Source organism: Dermacentor albipictus, chromosome 7 (assembly GCF_038994185.2).
Source record: "Dermacentor albipictus isolate Rhodes 1998 colony chromosome 7, USDA_Dalb.pri_finalv2, whole genome shotgun sequence".
NCBI lineage: Eukaryota > Metazoa > Arthropoda > Arachnida > Ixodida > Ixodidae > Dermacentor > Dermacentor albipictus.
In genome coordinates this window covers 363,232-386,764 of record NC_091827.1, presented here as the reverse complement: position 1 = coordinate 386,764, position 23,533 = coordinate 363,232, and the positions used below count along the sequence as shown (strand labels likewise).

At 45.5% G+C, this 23,533-nt stretch overlaps 1 protein-coding gene across 5 annotated transcripts in view; it reads left to right on the top strand.

The window, feature by feature from the left end:
* The window catches only part of LOC135918024 (uncharacterized), a 474,504-nt gene that overhangs the window by 441,251 nt on the left and 9,720 nt on the right, over positions 1 to 23,533 (top strand). For all 5 annotated transcript variants that reach the window (XM_065451696.2, XM_065451695.2, XM_070521484.1 and 2 more), the window contains 2 exons: positions 6,156 to 6,234; positions 16,374 to 16,474. In XM_065451696.2, the coding sequence (XP_065307768.2) occupies positions 6,156 to 6,234; positions 16,374 to 16,474 (180 nt within the window). The remainder of the gene's footprint in view (positions 1 to 6,155; positions 6,235 to 16,373; positions 16,475 to 23,533) is intronic.

The window sequence follows — 23,533 nt, the reverse complement described above, 5'->3', positions numbered from 1 at the left end:
TTAATTTTTCTGGACTTGCACAAAGCTAATTAGAGCACTTTTTGGGGCCTTTTCACTATAACCAGCAACTAAGTGGTACCTCAGTCAATAAAGAGATAAGGCAAGGCTAATACCTTGAACGATAAGAGAAAACACAATTATTTAGCACAGAAAATTGGTAGTAACACACGGCTAACACGGCAACACCGACGCCGACGACACCGGCTTTTCTGCGACACGAGCTCCTTAACGCTATCGCGTTAAAACGAAGCTACAACGGTTGCAACCGCGTGCGCACACGCCCGAGCGCTGCCTTGACGTTTGTGGCGCCATCTAGGAATAAAAATTACTACTAATTTTATCATTTTTACAAAAGTAACGCTACTAGAATAGTTTATAGTACCTTTGCAGATGAGGCGACAAGTAAGGTGTTATAAGAGTCCGTTACCTGTATTTCTTTCATTTTCCTTTGGTGTTCTATTTGACTGAACGTACGGGACCTGTCCTGCAGGCTTGGGAGAGGACGACAGTTCGGCGAGGCTCGAATAAATCGCAAGGCGAGAGTCGGGAGCAGCCGCAGATACAGCGATTAGCTGCGATACTGTTGCGGCTGTTTCTGAATCAGAAGCTCTTCGAAGTCGATGGTTACAGCGGCTGCGCGCTGCGATCTCAAAGCGTGTTCGTTGTTTTATCTCTAGCACCACGGCCGTTGATTAAAAACAGCTATATTTACTTTCCGGACAGAGGCTGCGTCGCAGGAAATTCGAAGATCTCTCGCGCGTATGTTTGCAGCATGTGCGCCGCTTGCATCCTACGGTTCCCACAGCGCGTCGGATGCTTGAAGGTAGCGTCGTCGCGTGTCGGCGCCTGTCTTATCGCCGGCCGCGCTGGCGCCGTGTCTACTTTTGGGGAACTCCACATGCGCGTAGTCACCGTGTTTGCGAGTGAACTTCGTATTCTTCTGCTCCCCGAAACGTGCTCATTTTGGATCGTACCAATTGATATGTCATCTAGTGTATGTTAAAACGACGATGGCATTTGTACACCGGCGAAGAAATAAATCGTTATGAACTTGGGCGGTCATGAAGCTAGTCTAACGCTGCAGTTTTTAAGAGAGAGAAAACGGCTACGAAAGTGGGGCGGTCCCGGAGATGGGCGCTTGAAAGCGCCAGCTTTAGCGACAGCACGAGGAAGCGGCACGCTGCGCACGCGCCAAGCATTTCAGAACTTACTGGCTGTCGAACGAGAGGAGCATGCGCGCGTACGTGGCCTAATGGTTAGAGCACCGGACTCAACGGTTGACGTTCAATGCCACCGCATCGGTCACACATGATTTTCTTTTTATGAAAACGAAGCGAAAGAAGAACCTACCTGCCGCAAAGCGACAGCAATGAGGTTGGAACGCTTCGCATTAAATTTTTTGGAATGTCTTCATATGCGAGTCCTAATTATTGATACTGGACTCAACTGCTACACAACAAAAAAACAACTACAAAAATCAACACAAATGACCCAATAAGTTGTTTGTTGAGAACACTCAACGGTAATATTGTTGTGCAATCGTTGAGCGAACTCAATTGCCTTTGAAAATTTGTTGAAGTGCGTTGTTTCAACAATTCCCCAACAATATATCAATGGTTAATCAACAGTCATTTTTGTACGGTTTGGCTTTTAACATATGATGATTTAGAAAAAGCGGCTTTGTCCGCAGCTCAGGTAACGGGCCGTAATAACTCAAAAATTCTCAACGGCCTTTTTTTTTTGCAAAATAACGAGTTTAGTACAATTGGTCAACGTCGATGTTCCCCACGCAAGCGCACAATAAGAAAGTCGCGAGTAGAACAGAGTATAGCAGAGCACCTTTCTTAGTCACAGCGATATTAATGAATTTCATTTGTACATGCATCCAATGCTTCTACTTAACTCGGCCGTTAACTTTGTTATGTGTTCGTGAGTGTCCGGATCATTACGCATAAGCACTTCCACCAGATGCCTCGCTGTCATGGCGGCGAAGAATAAGACACTGACAAACCATACAATCCGCAAAGCACAACATTATCGGCGATCGCAGTAGTCGGTCATGGAAATTTTACCTACGGGTAAACTTCGTCGTCTATATATGCATGACTCATCCAACATTCGAGTGCAATCGCTGATACTCGCGTACGTTCAAGAACGTTACTACACCATTCACGTCCCATTCACCATTCAGTAGCCAGTGGCTATGGCGTTGCTTTGCTGAGTTCGAAGCCACGGGGTCCGCGACGGCTGCATTCCGTTGCAAAAGCGCCCGTGTACCGTGCAAGGAATCCACGTTATGGAACCCCGGCTAGTCTAATTTAACCCGAGGCCCCTTACTACCGCGTGCCTCATCAGATCGTGGTTTTGGCAGGGAAACCGCCAGAATATTTAATTTCGTTTGCGTCGCGCGCGCATCTGATTAGATAATATTAATTCGCTAGAGAATCGGTGACAACCACTGATCTGTACTGGTGATAACATTCGATAATGTTCCGATACATGAAGGCGCGTCTTGCGCTGAGCGATAACTTTGTAACGGGAGTTTGCCGGTTAAATATGCTCACCGGAAAAATATAAACAATGTACGCACATCAACGTACTATCAAATAAAGAGAAACACCCACAATGTCGGAATGGCATTGCCTGTTGGAGCGCTAATATCCCAATGCAAAATGTGGTAGGTCAAAGAAACCAGAACAGGTGCCTTCTTTACTTTCATCTTTCGTAAAATTTTGATATTATTGTTTGTTTAACGACACGTTGATAATTATCATCATCGAATAGCAACTTCAATGGCCTGCGGCGATGCCAGCGCCGCCAATGAATCACAAAATTCCCGGTATCGACCATTCACGTAGAAAAAATAGGGAAGAAATGAACGAGAAAACGATAGGGAAGCGATAATTCATTGGCAAATACAGATGAAACAATACGTGCGTGCACGTGTGAAGCAGAAGGGAGTAAAATAGCAGTGGAATAAAGAAACTGAAAGGAAAATACTTCAATGGGAAGGACACTGTAAAAAGCGACGTCTTGAATTTGTAAAGGCTCCTTTCCCATCCTCCCTATCTCTCTTTCTCACGTGCACACTCCATCACGCAAGCCCACGCATACACACCTGCACAAACATAAGCAAAATACTTCTCACATACAAAAAAAATTTGCACGAGATGCGCGAGGGAGTGGGGGTCTCTGAACGGGGCCATCAAAACAAGCTGGCCTGGGTGCTCGTCATCCAGCCACGCCCTCCACAACGAAGCCGGCAGCGGCAGCAGCGGTAGCGGCCAGAAAAGCACGTCCTCCCGAAAAGTTTACGTGCCCATTCACGCTCTACACGAGGTATTCGCGCCCTTGTAGAGCGAGTGCCGCGCGGGTCCCAAACGCGTACTTGGCCCGACTGGCGAGCCACATAGCTCTCTCGTCCTACGCCACACCACCCCCTCTACTTCGCCCATGCAGGTCGGCCTTTCGTCCGTGCTGTCTTTTCTCTTCCTGTATTATTCATCTATTCGCCATTTGATCTCACACTATGCACACACAAACACGGACCTTCATTCTTTCAATCACACTTCTTTATCCGACATTTCGGGTTTGTTTAAAAAATATTTCTACCTAGTTCCTTACGTTTTCTTGGCCTTGTTCTGGTTATCGGCTCCACTTCAAATCCCCATTCTACGCGTAGTTCCCTGATTTTGTTTTCTTATTTTTCAAGTCCCTGTTCTGTCCTTTTTCTGCCATCTCCCTGAATTTTCTTGTTCCATTTTCCTTATATCTCGCTTGTTCGGGCAGAACACGAGACTTCATTCACCCCTGATTTGTCCCTTGAGATTTCTCGCGAAAGCGCATTCTCTTCTGTAGACGACGCCCTAGGTGATTTCTCCGTAAACTTGTATTATTTTGTTCTTCTTTTTGCCTTTTTCCGCTCCTACCCTATTCTCTTTTCATTTCCTTCACTATTCCGTGCTTGAAACGGCCGCTTCCTCTCACTTGCGCCACCTTTTATTTCTTTTATATTTCTTTCTTCTTTTTTGTGCCGCTCTAACAGCTATGGCTTCCTGCGGCTCACTCGTCGATATTGCCTGGCGTTCCCTGAAACGTTCGCCGTCGACCGAAGAGCTTCCTGGTAAAGCAGGACTATCGATTTCCAGGGGCGAGCGGCAGCTACTGCGTCCGCGTACCCGATCCTGCTGCTTCTGCTTGGATAGCTTCGACGGGCGCGCACACGGGCTCTCTCTCTCTCTCTCTCTATCTCTCTCTCTCTCTCTCTCTCGGAAACCCTTCTTACTCTCGCCGGATTTCCGCCACGTACAAGCTAACTAGCTTAAAGCTCGTTTCTCCAAGTTTGGTGCCCGTCGTTTTTTCCCTTTAGTGCAGTTGCTCTCCCCGATTTGCGTGCCATCGCCGACGACAACGACACTGTCGCTTCGTTGCCAACGCGCACCGCTTGAGAAAAAAAAAAGACAGGTGGTACATAAGATACAGATAGCAGTCGCCATCAAGTTACTTTGGATAAGTTGCAGGCGCTGGGTTGTTTTCAACGCACCTCACTCTTCTCTACGGCCCGCTTTGTTTTTCTCACGCCGTACTTTTAGCCTTTATTGCGCGTCGTTCCCCACGCATTTTACCTTTTCGTAACCTGCACATTGCTCTCACCACGTCTTAAACTTCATCTTCTACGTCGTTTTCCCGGTACGCTTTCTTTACTCTCCGCATTGTTTATCCTCAGGCCGTACTCTTGCTTACCCTTCTCTACGTTGTTTTCCCCACTCTCCAACTTTCCTTACCCAGTGCGTAGTTTTTTCTTGGCGTTTCCCTTTTCTAATTGCCCCACGCTGTCCTCACCATTGCGCACAATTTTTATCCTCTACGTCGTTTTGCCCCACGATTTATCCTTCCTTTTATTCGCGCTTGTTTTCCCATAAGCCTCACATTACCCAATCCTTGAAAATATCGCCCGTACGCCTTTCCTTTCTCTGCCATCGTGCATATTGCTCTCCATTTTCTTTCCTTCCACGCCACTTCACTCATTACATTTGCAAATATCGGCGTCATTTTTTCCATTGTCTTCCATGTACCTACCGTTTACCGCTTTCCCTATGTCCCATCAGGTTTCGAATGAACCTTTCGTTCTCGAATTCGTGCAACTCGCACCATGTCGGCTTGCTTCTACTAGGAATTTCAATTGACATCTAAGGCGGGCGACGAGTAACTGAGAAAAATGTTGCTACCTTCGTCACACGTGAGGTGTACCTGTACTTTTGCGCCGCGTCTAGCCCTGTTCGTTTCGCCTACTTGCTGACTGTCTAACTCATCAATATCTTCTCTCGGCTCTATCTGCGCCAAACATCCCCGTCGTGTTGTGAACATCCGTCGGAATTAGAGTCAGCTGTTGAGAAAACAGGCGTAACTCTTGGAATTACGCTAAGCTTTGGGTGTACGCTAAACGTTGCTATAGGGAAAATGTATATCTCGATCACTGTGCCAGGTGACGTGGTACTGAGAAGGCACCCCGCTTCAGGGAATCCTTGCATTATCATTGATGCATTCAGAGTTAAGCGGAACTTGGCGAGTAAGTGTGTCAGGCGATGCGCTACCGAGAAGTGAATGTGACTCTTGAGTCACGTGAGGCGTTGGTTGCATTTCAGATCGTTGCTAAGGAGACAGTCGCGGCCCGGCCAGTAAGCATATATATATATATATATATATATATATATATATGGGAAGCTCGCCGCTATCTGCTCTAGTGCTCCACCTAGCGCCGAATCGGTATGAGTGACCGAATCGATGATGGGTAACAGGGCTTCTAGCGGCTAATACGCTGAATAGTGTTCAGTACCTCTCATGCTTTCGCCAATTTTTGTGAACCATGGGTAAGTGCTTTGTTAGCTTTCAAGTGTTATGAACGACATCATAGTAAACAGTTATGGGACCATAGTGGTTAGGTGACGCGGGCAAGAAAAAACGACAAGGACGGGCGCCCCGCCCCGCCTTGTCCTCGTCACCTAAGCTCTGTAGTCCCAATAATTGTATCAGACCAGTTAGCCCAAAAGTCTGTAATATTCGTGCTCTCTGATCATTGCTGCTGTTGTACTTCGGTGTATCGTACCTTGCTAATTGTTTTCTATATTTTTTCTTCTCTTTTTTGTTCCCAACAGAAAAATCGGACAAAAGCCTTATCATATTCATCCTGAGCTTCACGCTACTCCTACTAATTGTTGTATTGCTGTATATCGGGTAAGTGGGCTTTCAACCAATGCAAGCTGCACTCCTTCTTGGTCTAATATCTACTTTTAATCGGCATGCGTACTTTTAGCGTAATCACGCCATTAATTCTCCCGTACAAAAAATTATTTAGAAAATGTTCAAATGTGATTGGTCAGTGTTGCATAAGTATTGACAACATGTTGTGCGTTTGTTGAAATATCATTGATATAAGCGTTGAGACCTCTTGCATATTGGCCACTGAAACTATATTGAAAGCCCATTGAGCTAGAAACCGTTTATTTTATTTACAGATACCTCACAGACCCCATGTAAAAGTATTATGTGAGTGGGTCTCGACAATAATTGTTAACAAGAACGCAGAAACAAACAAAAGAAGTTAAATAACCAGCTGTTATACGACGGTAAAATGTGGTAGATATGATGTAACATGGGTGTAACATTGTTATAATAAAAAACTTGGTATGTATTACAGAAATTTTCATAAGCCTACTGACATCATTATAAAATGTACAAACATGATTTCAAGTGATCATATGGTTGGCAAGAACAGTCATAGCTGGTTAGTAATTTATTTATAAATACCACATTATATATCACTGGCTCCGGACAGGCCGCCATTGGAATATGAACCTGGCAACGTTTAACGCTAGAACGTTATCTAGTGAGGCGAGTCTAGCAGTGCTATTGGAGGAATTAGAGGGCAGTAAATGGGATATAATAGGGCTCAGCGAAGTTAGGAGGCCAAAAGAAGCATATACAGTGCTAAAAAGCGGGCACGTCCTGTGCTACCGGGGCTTAGCAGAGAGAAGGGAACTAGGCGTCGGATTCCTGATAAATAAGAATATAGCTGGTAACATACAGGAATTCTATAGCATTAACGAGAGGGTGGCAGGTCTTGTTGTGAAACTTAATAAGAGGTACAAAATGAAGATTGTACAGGTCTACGCCCCTACATCCAGTCATGATGACCAGGAAGTCGAAAGCTTCTATGAAGACGTGGAATCGGCGATGGGTAGAGTGAAAACTAAATACACTATACTAATGGGTGACTTTAATGCCAAGGTAGGCAAAAAGCAGGCTGGAGACAAAGCAGTGGGGGAATATGGCATAGGCACTAGGAATATCAGGGGGGAGTTATTGGTAGAGTTTGCGGAACAGAATAATATGAGGATAATGAATACCTTCTTCCGCAAACGGGATAGCCGAAAGTGGACGTGGAGGGGCCCGAACGGCGAGACTAGAAATGAAATAGACTTCATACTCTGCGCTAACCCTGGCATCATAAAAGATATGGACGTGCTCGGCAAGGTGCGCTGCAGTGACCACAGGATGGTAAGAACTCGAATTAGCCTAGACCTGAGAAGGGAAAGGAAGAAACTGGTACATAAAAAGCCGATCAATGAGTTAGCGGTTAGGGGGAAAATAGAGCAATTCCAGATCAAGCTACAGAACAGGTATTCGGCTTTAACTCAGGAAGAGGACCTTAGTGTTGAAGCAATGAACGACAATCTTGTGGACATCATTAAGGAGTGTGCAATGGAAGTCGGTGGTAACTCCGTTAGGCAGGATACCAGTAAACTATCGCAGGAGACGAAAGATCTGATCAAGAAACGCCAATGTATGAAAGCCTCTAACCCTACAGCTAGAATAGAACTGGCAGAACTTTCGAAGTTAATCAACAAGCGTAAGACAGCTGCCATAAGGAAGTATAATATGGATGGAACTGAACATGCTCTCAGGAACGGAGGAAGCCTAAAAGCAGTGAAGAAGAAACTAGGAATTGGCAAGAATCAGATGTATGCGTTAAGAGACAAAGCCGGCAATATCATTACTAATATGGATGAGATAGTACAAGTGGCTGGAGGAGTTCTATAGAGATTTGTACAGTACCAGTGCCACCCACGACGATAATGGAAGAGAAAATAGTCTAGAGGAAATCGAAATCCCACAGGTAACGCCGGAAGAAGTAAAGAAAGCCTTGGTAGATATGCAAAGGGGGAAGGCAGCTGGGGAGGATCAGGTAACAGCAGATTTGTTGAAGGATGGTGGGCAGATTGTTCTAGAGAAACTGGCCACCCTGTATACGCAATGCCTCATAACGTCGAGCGTACCGGAATCTTGGAAAAATGCTAACATAATCCTAATTCATAAGAAAGGGGACGCCAAAGACTTGAAAAATTATAGACCAATCAGCTTACTGTCCGTTGCCTACAAACTATTTACTAAGGTAATCGCAAATAGAATCAGGAACACCTTGGACTTCTATCAAGCAAAGGACCAGGCAGGATTCCGTAAAGGCTACTCAACAATAGATCATATTTACACTATCAATCAGGTGATAGAGAAATGTGCGGAATATAACCAACCATTATATATAGCTTTCATTGATTACGAGAAAGCATTTGATTCTGTCGAAACCTCAGCAGTCATGGAGGCATTACGGAATCAGGGTGTAGACGAGCCATATGTAAAAATACTGAAAAATATCTATAGCGGCTCCACAGCCACCATAGTCCTCCATAAAGAAAGCAACAAAATCCCAATAAAGAAAGGCGTCAGGCAGGGAGATACGATCTCTCCAATGCTATTCACAGCGTGTTTACAGGAGGTATTCAGAGACCTGGATTGGGAAGAAATGGGGATAAAAGTTAATGGAGAATACCTTAGTAACTTGCGTTTGCTGATGATATTGCCTTGCTTAGTAACTCAGGGGACCAACTGCAATGCATGCTCACTGACCTGGAGAGGCAAAGCAGAAGAGTGGGTCTGAAAATTCATCTGTAGAAAACTAAAGTAATGTTTAACAGTCTCGGAAGAGAACAGCAGTTTACAATAGGCAGCGAGGCACTGGAAGTCGTAAGGGAATACATCTACTTAGGGCAGGTAGTGACTGCGGATCCGGATCATGAGACAGAAATAATCAGAAGAATAAGAATGGGCTGGGGTGCGTTTGGCAGGCATTCTCAGATCATGAACAGGAGGCTGCCATTATCCCTCAAGAGAAAAGTGTATAATAGCTGTGTCTCACCAGTACTCACCTACGGGGCAGAAACCTGGAGGCTTACGAAAAGGGTTCTACTCAAATTGAGGACGACGCAACGAGCTATGGAAAGAAGAATGATAGGTGTAACGTTAAGGGATAAGAAAAGAGCAGATTGGGTGAGGGAACAAAGGCGAGTTAATGACATCTTAGTTGAAATCAAGAAAAAGAAATGGGCATGGGCAGGACATGTAATGAGGAGGGAAGATAACCGATGGTCATTAAGGGTTACGGACTGGATTCCAAGGGAAGGGAAGCGTAGCAGGGGGCGACAGAAAGTTAGGTGGGCGGATGAGATTAAGAAGTTTGCAGGGACGGCATGGCCACAATTAGTACATGACCGGGGTTGTTGGAGAAATATGGGAGAGGCCTTTGCCCTGCAGTGGGCGTAACCAGGCTGCTGCTGCTGCTGCTGCTGCTGCTGATGATGATGATGATGACGACCACATTATCATGAATACAGACGACATGATCAAGGATGTCATTCCACCGACTAATTGCACGTGGAAGCGCATATGCGTTAAGGGCTTGTGTGCGACCACAAAGACTAGTAAAACTATGTTGATTATGAAGCCCTCGAGATGTGCGATGTGGTTTTGATAGCGGCAAGGTATTTGCGTGCGCGCTGTAGACTGTTTTGTGCAATTAACAGAGAATGGCTATCTTCCTGCGTGATTCCAAGAATGACAGAGATTACGAAGTCTTCATGTTAGTCACACTGGAGTGTAGGTTATATTATCGAGCGATAAAACGTGCAGCGCGGTTTTCCATAGATTCCAGTAAGTTGATAAGATAGGCTTGGTGAGGTGACCAGATGGATGATCCGTATTCTAGGTGTGGACGAACGAATGTCTGGTATGCTAGTTTACGTGTTAAGGAAGGCGCCGCATTAAGGTTACGTTTCAGGTATCCTAGTGTGCGCGAAGCCGTAGCAGTAATTTTTCAATGTGTGTTGACCAGGAAAGATTAGAAGTCAAGCTAATGCCAAGGTACTTGTAGTAGGGCGTTACTAGTATAGAGTCATTGTTAACGGTACACTAAAGGCAAACGCTAACTCGACGTGGACCGCTTAAATACCGTTCCAGAAACCTCGAAACAGTTGTTTTGTGCTAATAAAAGACTTAGTTTACGATAAAATTGCACCTGAACCGTCCGAATACCTTTTTCGAAATTCAACTCTCCCGCAACGCAACCGGGGGAGTGGCGACGTTGCATACGCCATCACCACCCTTTTCTGCCGTCGGTGAGCAAAACAGCGCCCGACAGACGGCGGTACCGAGCCAAGACTCCGGTGGATTCACCGCTGTAGCTGCTTTTTGGCCAAGCGGCGTGGACCGTTCGGGCATCCCGCGACTTCATATGGAAGTTCAATTCTCTGCTACTTGCAGTTTGTGCGAGTTTCTCGAGCCAGCGAAACCAGCGCAGCACAATGCGATAACGAAACTACTGAAACGCGAAAGCGTGGACGGCGCGGAGTCGAGCGAAAACGAAACCTTTCGACCGCCCGCGTTGTTGTCTATGGTAATTTCGATGAGTCCTTTTTTTTTCTAAAATTCAAACAGAATTGTACAACTAGCATTTGGTTTCGTCTTATATTACAATACAAGGATATTATTTTTTTGCAACGAGTGCTTCAGTACTAGTGACAGAATTTAACTTAGGAGTGCCTTCGTCAGTGGGCAAGTACTTGACTGTCACGGGGTAGTCTCTAATCATGTCCTGCATGTACCTCGAATTTCTCGATGATTAAGGCTTTGTTCGTGATAGTATTGACGCCTTAGAGATTCTCGAGCACTAATCTATAACTGTAGCTTGACTTGATATTTGCCTTTAGTGTCCCTTTAAGAGAGTACGTGTAAGTCGAGTTCGACTGCTTTCGGCTTAACGTCGTCAGTTTGGATTTGTCAGTGTTCATTTGCCGCTGCGATCACCAGAATGTGATGTTGTCAAGGTCCTGTTGTAGTAAGAGATAATCTGCGTGAGCCATAAGCTTACGGTATATTATGGAACCGTCAACAAACAAGCGGTCACTAATTAAGGTAAGTAATTAATCATTAAGCAACGATCTTAATTAATCATTAAGCGATTAATAATGTATATGAGACATAATAGAAGTTTATTGTGCATTTAAAAGACCATTATGCGTTCGTTGAAATATTATTTAGGCAAGTGTTGAGAACTCTTCAATATTTGCCAGTGAAACGTAATTGAACCTCGGCTGTGCTATGGCTGTGTTGAATATTGATGAGCCTCCGTTCGCATAGTATTGACAGCACTTTGTGCTTTTGTTAGGATGACATTGAGATTTCTTCAAAATCAGCCTTTATAGTTTAAGAAAATACCTTTAGAGCGCTACGGTTTCATTGTTGATTTATTGATGAAAATGCATTCATATTCCACTCTTCCGTGTTGTGATGCTGATTAAAGGCACGTACAATCAGAATAAAAGCATGTGCGTTGCGCTACAGGCAGAAAATTTTAATTTTTAAATTTTCCGGGGTGGGAGGCTGAGAAATTTCAGTAAAATCTCTGGTAAAACTTCATTTGGGCCTAGTTGGTGCAGAATTCTGAACTTAAACTTACAGCGCAAACACCTAAGGCGAACCACAAAAGGAAGATACGACACACATTGGCGCGGCTGTGTGTCGCATCGTCCTTTTTTGGTTCGTCTTAGTGGTTTGCGCTGTAAGTTTAAGTTTAGGCTGAGGCCTGACCAGCTTTCCGAACCCCCATATATGTATATATCATGAGAAGCTTTGGCTTCTCACGATATGATGCATAAAAATCGGGCCCCTCGGCCAACCCCCCTCTCTCTCTCTCTCTCTCTCTCTCTATATATATATATATATATATATATATATATATATATATATATATATATATATATATATATATATATATATATATATATATATATATAGATTTAGAAACGAAGGTGCACACTTACGAAAATTGCATCTTTAATGTTTGTAACGTTTCGGCCGTGGCGGCGTTTATTCTGACGAAGGCCGTGCCACGGCCGAAACGTTACAAACATTAAAGATGCAATTTTCGTAAGTGTGCACCTTCGTTTCTAAATCTACTTATGCACCGGACCTACAGAACTTCTCATTTAATTATATATATATATATATATATATATATATATATATATATATATATATATATATATATATATATATATATATATATATGTAGTGAACTCTCACTTGAGTGAGAGTTCACTTAACTTAACTTATCACTTAAAGTGATAGTTCACTTAACTGAAAGTTCATTGAACTGAATGTTCACTAGACCAACATAAGACATGGCATACAGGGTCAGAAGTTTGAAGTACAATTCATGGAGCAAAATACATGGCATCCATAGTGTTAGAAATGTGTGAAATGGAATTTATTCATATCAACAAGTACAAGGTTCATAACAGTTATAATGCTGCCTTTCTCACTTCTCTCTCTCTCTCTATATATATATAGAGAGAGAGAGAAGGAAAGGGTTAGCCGAGAGGCCCGATTTTCATAGATAGATAGATAGATAGATAGATAGATAGATAGATAGATAGATAGATAGATAGATAGATAGATAGATAGATAGATAGATAGATAGATAGATAGATAGATAGATAGATAGATAGATAGATAGATAGATAGATAGATAGATAGATAGATAGATAGATAGATAGATAGATAGATAGATAGATAGATAGACTTTGAATAACAGTTTCACTTGCAGAAACTTCGTGTGACCTCGAACAATTCTGACGGCCCTATAGGAGCATATACAAGACATTATAGCAAGAAACAGTTCAATTTCACAGCCTGAGTCATCTCGCACCACCAAGAATCTGGCGTCTCTCGATGGTATAATATTCTATCTTCGCAATATACGTTGTATACTTCGTGTATACCTCGCTATCACTAATACTGCATCGCCATTCCAGAGAAACTGCAGTAGCTCTTTCGTTTTTCTTTCTGTGAATCCGAGTATAAGGGCTGCTGCGCATGGCTGCTGTTGATTATGATTTTGAGTGAATCCGGCTTGGTCTCATTCAGTCACTGAGTGAATTGTATAGGGTGCCCCAACTGTCATCCACCAGTACTTAAAGCAAAGAGCAATTGCGTTACTAGAAGAAAACTAGTGCATATTGTTTCCAGTACACTGGAGCAGCCGCCAGTAATATTTTCGTTACTGAGATTTAATTAGGAAATTATAATTCATTATCTAACTTGATAAGTAGTGTCGTAATTATCAAAGTGTTAATGAGGCATTTGTAGACACCACTAAATGACATCTAACTGCGGTGTTTCAGCCACGTACTAATTGCCTACATATTTTTTCGGCTGGTAAAGAAACTCCACGAACAATGAAAAATACCACATGGCTGCGTTCCCACCCGCATCATAAAGCCGAACCTCAAATAAGCTGATTAAAATCAACTGATTTACCTGCCGCAAACTCAGAGACAGCGCATCAACTTGATAATAATACAGCAGGAGCACCAGCAGCAGGTTTCTCGGCTTCGCAGCTATTTCTTCCTCACATTTCTACGCCACACTTATTATCCGTATCTGAAGGCCGACTGATCGCACTCATAACAAAAGCCCATTGATAACGCGGCCGAAGCGCCGCTATGACCACGCACGAAACGCGAAAATCAATGGAATAGGCATAGAATGTTTCAAAATCTCGGCTCTGCTCGCACCGCATCGAAAGAGTGCGCACGCAGATATACTTCGCAATAGAAACTTGGTTCACACAAAACACAAATTAAAGTGAAGGTTTTTTTCTTCTTTAGAGTGTATACGTGCTGTAAAAGCCGGCTCGTTGGCAGTTGAATCCACTACCTTTGGTGTTAATTAAGGCACATTTAATTAAGGCACTCGAACACACAAGCTTTGATAGGAGTCGAACCCGAAGCCTTTGGTGTTAACTAGGGCGAATGTAATTAAGACACTGATAATTAGGATATAGTATTAAGGCACTCAAACCCACGACCTTTGGTGGGAGAAAACAATAGGAAGTAAAACTCATGAGGATGAAAATGTCAAGTAATTTAATTAGTGTCTCGTGAGCGCGCAGACTTTCGCCTTCACCCTCTTTAGCTTATGCTAATGTGACTGTCGACGTTTGAAGAAAGTACTGCGAATATCAAAATCTTTCATCTTTTTCGAGCTAAAAATGGGCATCCGATACCGAGGAAGGACTCGGTCAAGATACTAGGTCTCCTCATTGATGCCAAGGGCTGTAACTCGACGGCCCTCAACAGGCTCACTGGACAGGCTAGTAATGTCCTAAGACTTGTAGCCCGCGTCTCAAATCGAAGAGGCGGTCTTAAAGAGGATAATTTGCTCAGAGCTTATCAGGCATTCTTCCTGAGTCATGTCACCTACATCGCGCCGTACCTTAATTGGGGTAAAGCGGAAAAGGCCAAGCTCGACTCCCTAATCAGAACCGGCCTCAAGCGCGTGCTCGGCCTTCCGCAGTCCACAAGCACTGAGAAGCTGCTGGAGCTAGGACTCCATAACACCATCGATGAGCTAATAGAAGCTCACACAGCGGCTCAGATAATGAGACTTTCATCCACTAAGCCAGGGATTAAGATTTTAGAAGAAGCAGGAATCCAACCCAGACATGAACCGGCGACCAAAGTTAGCTTGACCCGGGAAACCAGAGCTCACATCGTGGTTGACCCCGTCCCGCGAAACATCCACCCAGTGCATAACCAAGGAAGAAGATTCGCGAGAGCCAAGTCCATCCTTAAAAAGATCAATCAGCAGAAGCTAGATGCCCTCTTTGTCGATGCTGCCAGATATGACAGTGGGGATAAGTTCCCTGTCTCGGTGGTAGACGCGGGGGGCAACCTGGTCAATGCAGCCACTGTTTATACTAAGTTTGCCCATGTGGCGGTGGAAGCGGCGATCGCTCTGGCTTTTCACAGCTCGAAAGTTCCCGCTATCATCTTCTCGGACTCGCGCACCGCGGTTAGATCCTTCTCGTCCGCCCTCATATCTGAACAGGCGTACAGTATTGTGATCAAAGCACTACAAAGGACTAGGAAGAGTACCGAAGGAGGATACCAAATCTCGTGGTTCCCAGCCCATATAGATAGCTCAAATAACCCGCTTGGATGTAATCCTAACGAGCAGGCCCACCGGAGAGCGCGCGATTTCACGCACCGCGCTGTCGCGGGTAGCCAGGCTTGGAACGAGGTCAACATCCACAAAGATCCATTAAGTACATTCCACGAAATTGTTTCTCATTATCGACTAGGCAGGAGGACATTTCCACCCCCTCACCCCAAATTGAACAAACCTCAGGCTACCACACTAAGACTCCTGCAAACCCGTACATATCCCACTCCTCGGTCTCTTCACAGGATAGATCCTGAACACTCACAGTCGTGCCCCAAATGTGGTCATGACTCATTCTCCTCTGACCACATGCTCTGGCTGTGCCCAGCCCTTAACGCCTCTCCACCCATCACGAAAGAACAATGGCAGGACTCTCTCAAGAGCAGCAATCTCAACATTCAACTCCAGGCTGTCCAGAGGGCCCACGACATTGCCGCGGCACGTGATCTCCCGGTTCCATCGTGGGCGGAGCCACCGACTTGATCTTCGGGAGCCTTCGGTTTGGCTCCCCGAGGTCTCAGTCCCTCAGGACTCAAATAAAGTTCTTGTCACGTCATGTTTCATCTTTTTCACAAACTTTTATACTTTTGGAGATGGTTGTTGCTTCATCACTGATGAACTTATTGATTATTTAACTTTCACTGATTAAAATGTTGGCTGTTAACTTAAAGGCTATATGTTTCAATCGCGTAATTGAAGTCACTCACTTATTCCCTCATAGCTGAAAGTCACTCTCTTCGACTTCCACTTAATAACATTTTGACTACTCACTTTAGAGTTCATTTCCAAATTGTGGAATTCAATAAGTCACTCTCTTATTAATGCACCCTCACGAGCTCTTGCCGTTTTCTGTCTTGAAGCTGTGTGATGTTCTTGCGCTGTTTGAGTTTTTAAAGCTGATTTTTTATTTGCGTCTACTCAGAGCGAATCCATTTCAAGTCCGTCACAGTGCACTCATTTAAGCGTTGGGTCCGCAGGAAACATTACGTGCAGTCGGAATGTGCCGGACCTCCGAACCCGCCCTGTCCCGCATCCACAACCATCACCGGCTTCACGGGTTCCATCCAGGACGCAGACAGTGAGTGTACCGTGGCCATCGAGCCATTTCGCCATTTTTTTCGCTGGTATACAACATGGGAGGACCGCGTCTATACTGTGAAGAAAATGTTCTGATGCAGCAGGTCCTTTGTTTGGCCCTGTTCTTTAGATAAACTAATATTGCAACGTCCGTCCAGTCGATGTGCATTTTTTTGTGTTTGCTTTCCGTGCCACAATAGTTAAATCAGTGTGTCTGAACAATTAACTCATAGAAAAGCTCTGCTACGACTTGTTTTCTTCAAATGGCGCTATGTCATCTCCCCAAGCAGCCTTAATCCTAGCATCACATGCGTCAACCTCATAGCAGAAGCAACACGCGTACCACGGTTGGTGTCCGTCTTGCGGATGTGGGTTTCTGCGTCTGCGTTTTTCACACCATAATACTTATACCACTTGCGATATAGCGAAAGTTGTGAGACATGAGCAGCCATTTGCATACAGAATGTACAGTGACCTATTCTTTATTGTAACACCCTTGATAGAAGATTTTCAGCTTTCAGCCGCTATTTCTCTCGATCAAATATCACAGCCAAATCACGCTTTTTATTCAACATGAGGGATATTGCTCATTATTTTGTCCGCCCATATTTCGTCGTTCTTTCCCACGGAAACACAAATTAAACTGTGAAAGTATGATTAGTGTTCATGTTCATTTTACCATTCAAAGCATCCTTGTTTTTCTTTAAGGAACAAGTTAGATGACAAAAAAGAAACAAAGTCGGCTGGAACACATGGAGCAGGAGCAAAACGCAGGAGTGGCACTGACGTCACTTAGCCTCACCCTCGCCATCAGGCTTATGGGGCAGCTCCTCCTTTCCATCACCCTTCTCGTCGTTCCTGCCTTGCAGACGGTGCAAGCGGGACCTTTTTTTTTTTTTGCTCATTGCGTAACCGAGAACCCATCCTCTGTATTTTGCGCCGTTTTCCATGCATAGGCAACGCTAAGAAGGCTAGAGAGACTCCTTGCAGTCCTCGCACTTGCTGCCAAAACATGGTGCGCCACATTTGAAAGAGGTATGTGCCACATAATCACGCGTAACATTGTCTTACGCGTTTTTGTCACAATATGTTAAATATTTATTACGTGAAAGGCGTTGCAGTTCGTAGTTTATATACCAACAAATTAGCGGAATTATACGTTTTTGCGACCGGCGACCACAGTGCACCGCTTGCGCTCACGACTGAAACGTAGTATATGTCGCATAAAGGAAGCCCAAAGGTGCACAAATAACACATGATTTGATGTAACTTTCCGTCCACGAGTTGTATCTGTAATTTGTCAATATTTTTTTTTAAAGAGAGTAGCAGATTAAAGCATCTGCGCTACGAGACGAGTGTCGTTTATGCAATTAGAAGAAGGAAGTCGCGTGGGGACAATAAAGAAAAGAAGATGATGTACATGCATCGATTGCATGCTCACTGTTCTAGCCGGTTCCAGAGCAGTGGCCACGGTGGACCGAAAGCTGCTCGGTGCCTCTTGAAGCTTCGTTGACCTGCAGTAGTGTTTTGGCTGAGTAACATCCTGAGCACTATCGTGTGGTTACGGGTGTCTCACCAACCTTACTTTAGTCCCTGATTTATTAGCATTCCTTGAATCAGCCGTCTTGGGCTGATGTAGACCAATTTTCCTGGCCAGGCGTGATCCGCTTGGTCAGTATCCCTGCCACCTAATGAATTGCCTTTAGATTTAGTGTTTCGCTGTGGCGTCAGCACCATTCCTTTTGCGCTTATGCCTACCAATGGAGGTTTCTTTAGGCTCACAAACCTACAAGCTGTCCAGAAGGAACTTAAGACCATGTCCAATCGCTTCGAAACCATCACTGACGTGCGAGCGTTCAGACGGGAGGTATAGTGTGTCGGTCACCCGACCAGACCTGTTTTAAAGACTTACTGAAATACACTTCATTCGCTTCCACACCGGTGAGTATTTTTATCCCGCCACATTTTGCGTGCATTAAGCGTCTTATACGGAGCGTAGACTCCCGCTTAAGTCCAACTGAAACACTGGACAAGCTCTCCGCAGCAGGCGTCATTGCTATTTACCGTTGCAATCGGCTTGTAAATAACACGAAGATCCGACTGAATCAGTAATCGCAACGTTTGTGGGCACATCATGTCCCTCAGAAATAAAGGTGTTGCCTCTTTTGTTCCGTGTAGAACCACTCGCGTCACGACCAATCCAGTGTCAGAATTGTTGACGATTCGTTCACAGCGCAGGAGGATGTAAGTCGAGCTTGCGTTGCCGCACCTGTGGAGATGGTCATTCTTCAAGTGAATGCTCCGCTCAATCTAAAAAGTGCTGCCTCTGTGGGGGAGCACACCCAGTAGACTATTCGAACTGCTCAGCTCGCGCTCAAGAAACACAAATTCTTGAAATAATGGACCGCCGTCACTGCTCCCGAAGAGATGCAATTGCAGTTATTAAAGACAGGGCCTTCGGATACTCTGGTGTTGCAGCGCGCAACACTCCAAGCATGGATCTTATTATCTCGGAAGCAATTGACTCTGCTGTGGAAAAAGCAATGACTAAAGCTGTGTATAAATTAATATCCAGCCTATCAGATTGCTTAGCGCAAATCATTTCCGGTCATATGATACAAATAATAAAGGCCACTAAGACAACGATGCAATCCTCAGTATCTAATGTAACGCCACACCTCGAATGCCTAGCAACGAGGTGGAGACGCCTTCTACGTTTGTAGATCAGTCGACAGGCACTACTCCGCTAGTCCAACCGTGTGAGGATGAGTCCTCGTATTACGACACCTTTTGTGTCACAGATATGGAACTTGACAGTCGAGCTCCCAAACGCATGACATCCCCAATTTCTACGATTATGAAACCAAAATAAAGAAAGTCAGCCATCTCCTATGATTAAAGAAAGTATTCTAAAGGCGCCAGTTGTCGCTGCGGTCCGATCAACACCATTGGACAGTTGGAAGTACTGCAAGGAAGCTGTCGCTCCATATTTTCAGCTTTAACAGATTTATCTTGCCCATCTAATCAACATATCTCACATGACATAGTTCTTCAAGACACTTGGCTTTCACCAGAGGAAAATTTTCAATTGAAATGTGTTCGGTCTTTCCGATTAGATAGACAGGCGCGTGGTGGAAGATTACTGATACTTGTTTCCAGTAAAATTTGTCACAAGGCAAGCATATATTTTCAAATTACGGGCACCGACTGCGAAATTTTGGCAATAGATTTATGTCTCCCAGGGTAACATCCATTTTCAATTACAAATGCTCATTCCCCACCGGTGTGCAAAGTACGCTTCGACTTGATAGGGCTGTGGCTGCCTGTAGAAAAGAAATTTTGTTTGCAGGGGATTTTAATTCGCATAACGTGTCGTGTGGGCTAAAAACAGATTTGTGTGGTAAGCGACTAAGGGAGTGAACTATTGATAGTCACTTTTCATATCAGAACCCAGGACAAGTAACATCTGCGAGAGGTCACTTCCATTTGGTGTTAGATTTAACATTTTGTAGGGCTGGCATCAATGTTTCGTCATGGTTAGCGGTTGACTGAGCAACCAAGAGTGATCATCTTCCTGTGTCATTCGAAAGCAGTTGTACAATTACATCTTTAGAATACCGGGCGTGCACATAAATTTAAGACTTCCTTGCATTCAGAAGTTTCGAAACTTGCCAATGGCAATGATAAGGAAATCGCTCCAACCATGTGCTCAGTCTAGAGAGTTCCTGCAAGCTAGCAGAATTTATCATTCCTTCGGCTAAAAGCACCTCTTGTCGTTAGTGGATTGATGAGTGTTTGCGGGACCATGGAAAAACAAAAGCCGCTTGTAAAATGCTTCTGCATAATCAGTGCCCGACAAATTGGAAGAATTCTCAGCTTCACGCTAGTGTATTTAAGCGTGCTGTTAATCGAGCCAAAGATGAATATGATATTGAAGCGAAATAGGTTTGCACGTGTTGACACCGGACCCTTTAGGCGAGAACGACGAAGTTCGTGATTGCGCGCGGGCTCTCCTAGGACCAGCCATCGCTAAAGGCAGACGTTTTGTCCCAGTCTGTCGGTGCTAAACTGTTTTAGTTGCCATAGCTGGGTGACATTTCTGGTGGAGGTGCGGGGTACGGTCGATGTTAAAATCTCCGGAGCATACCCCAGACCTAAGCCCGGCGAGTAGTTCAACCGAGCTTACCCCTGTGCACGTACGTGCCAGCCTCCGCCTCCAGGAATACGACATAACTGTTGTCTACAGATCCGGCCATAAGCATAGCGACGCTGACTGCTTGTCACGTTCTCCTATTCCCCTGACATCCTCCGACTTGGAGCTAGATTTGCCGTTTCTTGGTGTCGTCGACGTGGTGCGCATGGCTGACTATCAACGTGCAGACTCTGAGCTGCTTCCAGTCATCCGATATCTCGAGGGAGCTGACGTTGTTGTCCCACGCCCACTTTCACGAGGATTGAGGTCGTACTGCCTGCGAAACGATGTCCTGTACAAGAAAAATTTCGAGAACAGCCAGGACACGTTCCTTCTCGTCGTTCCGACGGCACTGCGCGAGGAAGTTTTACAGGCGTGTCACGACGATCCCTGTGCCGGCCACTTAGGCTTCGCGAGGACATTAGCGCGCATACGGCAAAAATACTATTGGCCACACCTATTTTCATCGGTTCAGCGCTATGTGCGAACATGCCGTGACTGTCAGAGGCGTAAAGTTCCACCCGTCAAGCCTGCCGGCCTCCTCCAGCCTTTGGATCCGCCTCCGGCGCCGTTCCAGCAAGTGGGAATGGACCTTCTTGGGCCGTTCCCCACGTCCTCCTCGCAAAATAAGTGGATAATCGTGGCAACTGACTATTTAACTCGCTATGCGGAGACAAAAGCTGTGCCGCGGGGAACTGCTGCTGAAGTCGCCAGCTTCTTCGTCCACAACATCGTGCTTCGCCACGGTGCACCCGCTGTACTCATTACTGACCGCGGTGCAGCGTTTACAGCGGAGTTATTGCAACAAGTCGTCACACTGACGCACACCGACCACCGAAAGACCACAGCCTATCATCCCCAAACTAACGGCTTAACAGAGCGCCTAAACAGAACATTAGCCGACATGCTCTCCATGTACATTGATGTGGAACACAAAACATGGGATGAAATTTTGCCATACGTCACGTTTGCTTACAACACCGCTGTGCAGGAGACCACCGAGTTTACACCATTCGAGCTTGTTTACGGACGTCGCGTTACAACCCCCTTAGACGCCATGCTGCCGGTAGACCAAGGAACCACAAGGAATGACAACACTGAAGCTTTCGTCGAGAAAGCCGAGGAAGCTCGCCAGCTTGCTCGGAATCGCATCCGCACCCAGCAGAATGCCGACGCCTGCCGTTACAACCGGACCCGACGGAATGTCCAGTACTTACCAGGCGACCACGTGTGGGTGTGGACGCCTATCCGGCACCGCGGGCTCTCAGAGAAATTGTTGCGCCGCTACTTCGGCCCCTACGAAGTCGTACGCCGCCTCAGTGATGTGAACTACGAGGTGGTGCCTCGAACCTCTGATCCTGGTTCGAACCGACGCCGTCCACGTGCTGAAGTCGTCCACGTAGTACGGATGAAGCCGTACTACGCACGCCAGGGCTAAGGAACCCTCACAAACCGCTTCAGCATTGTGTCCATTCCTTTATGTATTTTTTTTGTCTTTTCATGTCGACACTCTTGCCCATAGTGCGCGCCCGCTGCCCTTGAAGCGACCGGGCCGGTCGCTTTTGAGAGGGGAGCAATGAAGCGAAATAGGTTTGCACGTGTTGACACCGGACCCTTTAGGCGAGAACGACGAAGTTCGTGATTGCGCGCGGGCTCTCCTAGGACCAGCCATCGCTAAAGGCAGACGTTTTGTCCCAGTCTGTCGGTGCTAAACTGTTTTAGTTGCCATAGCTGGGTGACAATATTAGGTATTATGGTTATCTATCAAACTCAAAAAGATAAGTGTGCTCTATTCGCATTTCTTCGCGCTAGGAAGGTGCTACCCTTAGGATTAGACTGGATTGTTTTGACGCCGCGAGAATTGAGCGCTTCCCTTGCAGAGATTGCGAAAGGCTTAGAAAACACATGATTTGATGTAACTTTCCGTCCACGAGTTGTATCTGTAATTTGTCAATATTTTTTTTTTTTAAGAGAGTAGCAGATTAAAGCATCTGCGCTACGAGACGAGTGTCGTTTATGCAATTAGAAGAAGGAAGTCGCGTGGGGACAATAAAGAAAAGAAGATGATGTACATGCATCGATTGCATGCTCACTGTTCTAGCCGGTTCCAGAGCAGTGGCCACGGTGGACCGAAAGCTGCTCGGTGCCTCTTGAAGCTTCGTTGACCTGCAGTAGTGTTTTGGCTGAGTAACATCCTGAGCACTATCGTGTGGTTACGGGTGTCTCACCAACCTTACTTTAGTCCCTGATTTATTAGCATTCCTGGAATCAGCCGTCTTGGGCTGATTCAAGGAACCTAACATACTTAACAAACCGAGGTTCAAACGGTCAAAACATGTTCTTTCAACGTTTACGATGCCGTCGTTTTCTCGTCAGGGCTTCGACACCACAGCGCGACACAAACATCGTCCCAGTGCGCTATCGCCACTTCGAGCAACAGAACAAAGGCAGAGAGCTTTGCGTTGCACTATCCCCCTGCAGGCTATAGCAATTGCAGTTGGAGCGAAACCATAACTGCTAAGAAATACTTGCAGACTAGTTCGCCAGTCAACAGAATGCCAATCCATAGCATGTACTTCCCATCGTTACCATGATGGTTAAACGATCGCAGCGCCAGATTTTCCTCTAGTAATACTAACACGAAAATCTATGCGTGCGAGGAAGGCGGGCAGGAAGCGTGCCCTCTCCTCTCGCGCGCGAGGCACGGGGGTGAGACGGCGGAGGGATGGGGGCGTTCTTCCCCGGTGGCTGCTGCTTACGGCGCGGCGTGGGCGCCGTATCTTCAAAGCGATCTGCGATGTTTGCAGAGTGCGCGTAGTGCCGGCAGCTTCGTGTGCGCAGTGCTTTTGATGTTTCGTTCGCACTGAA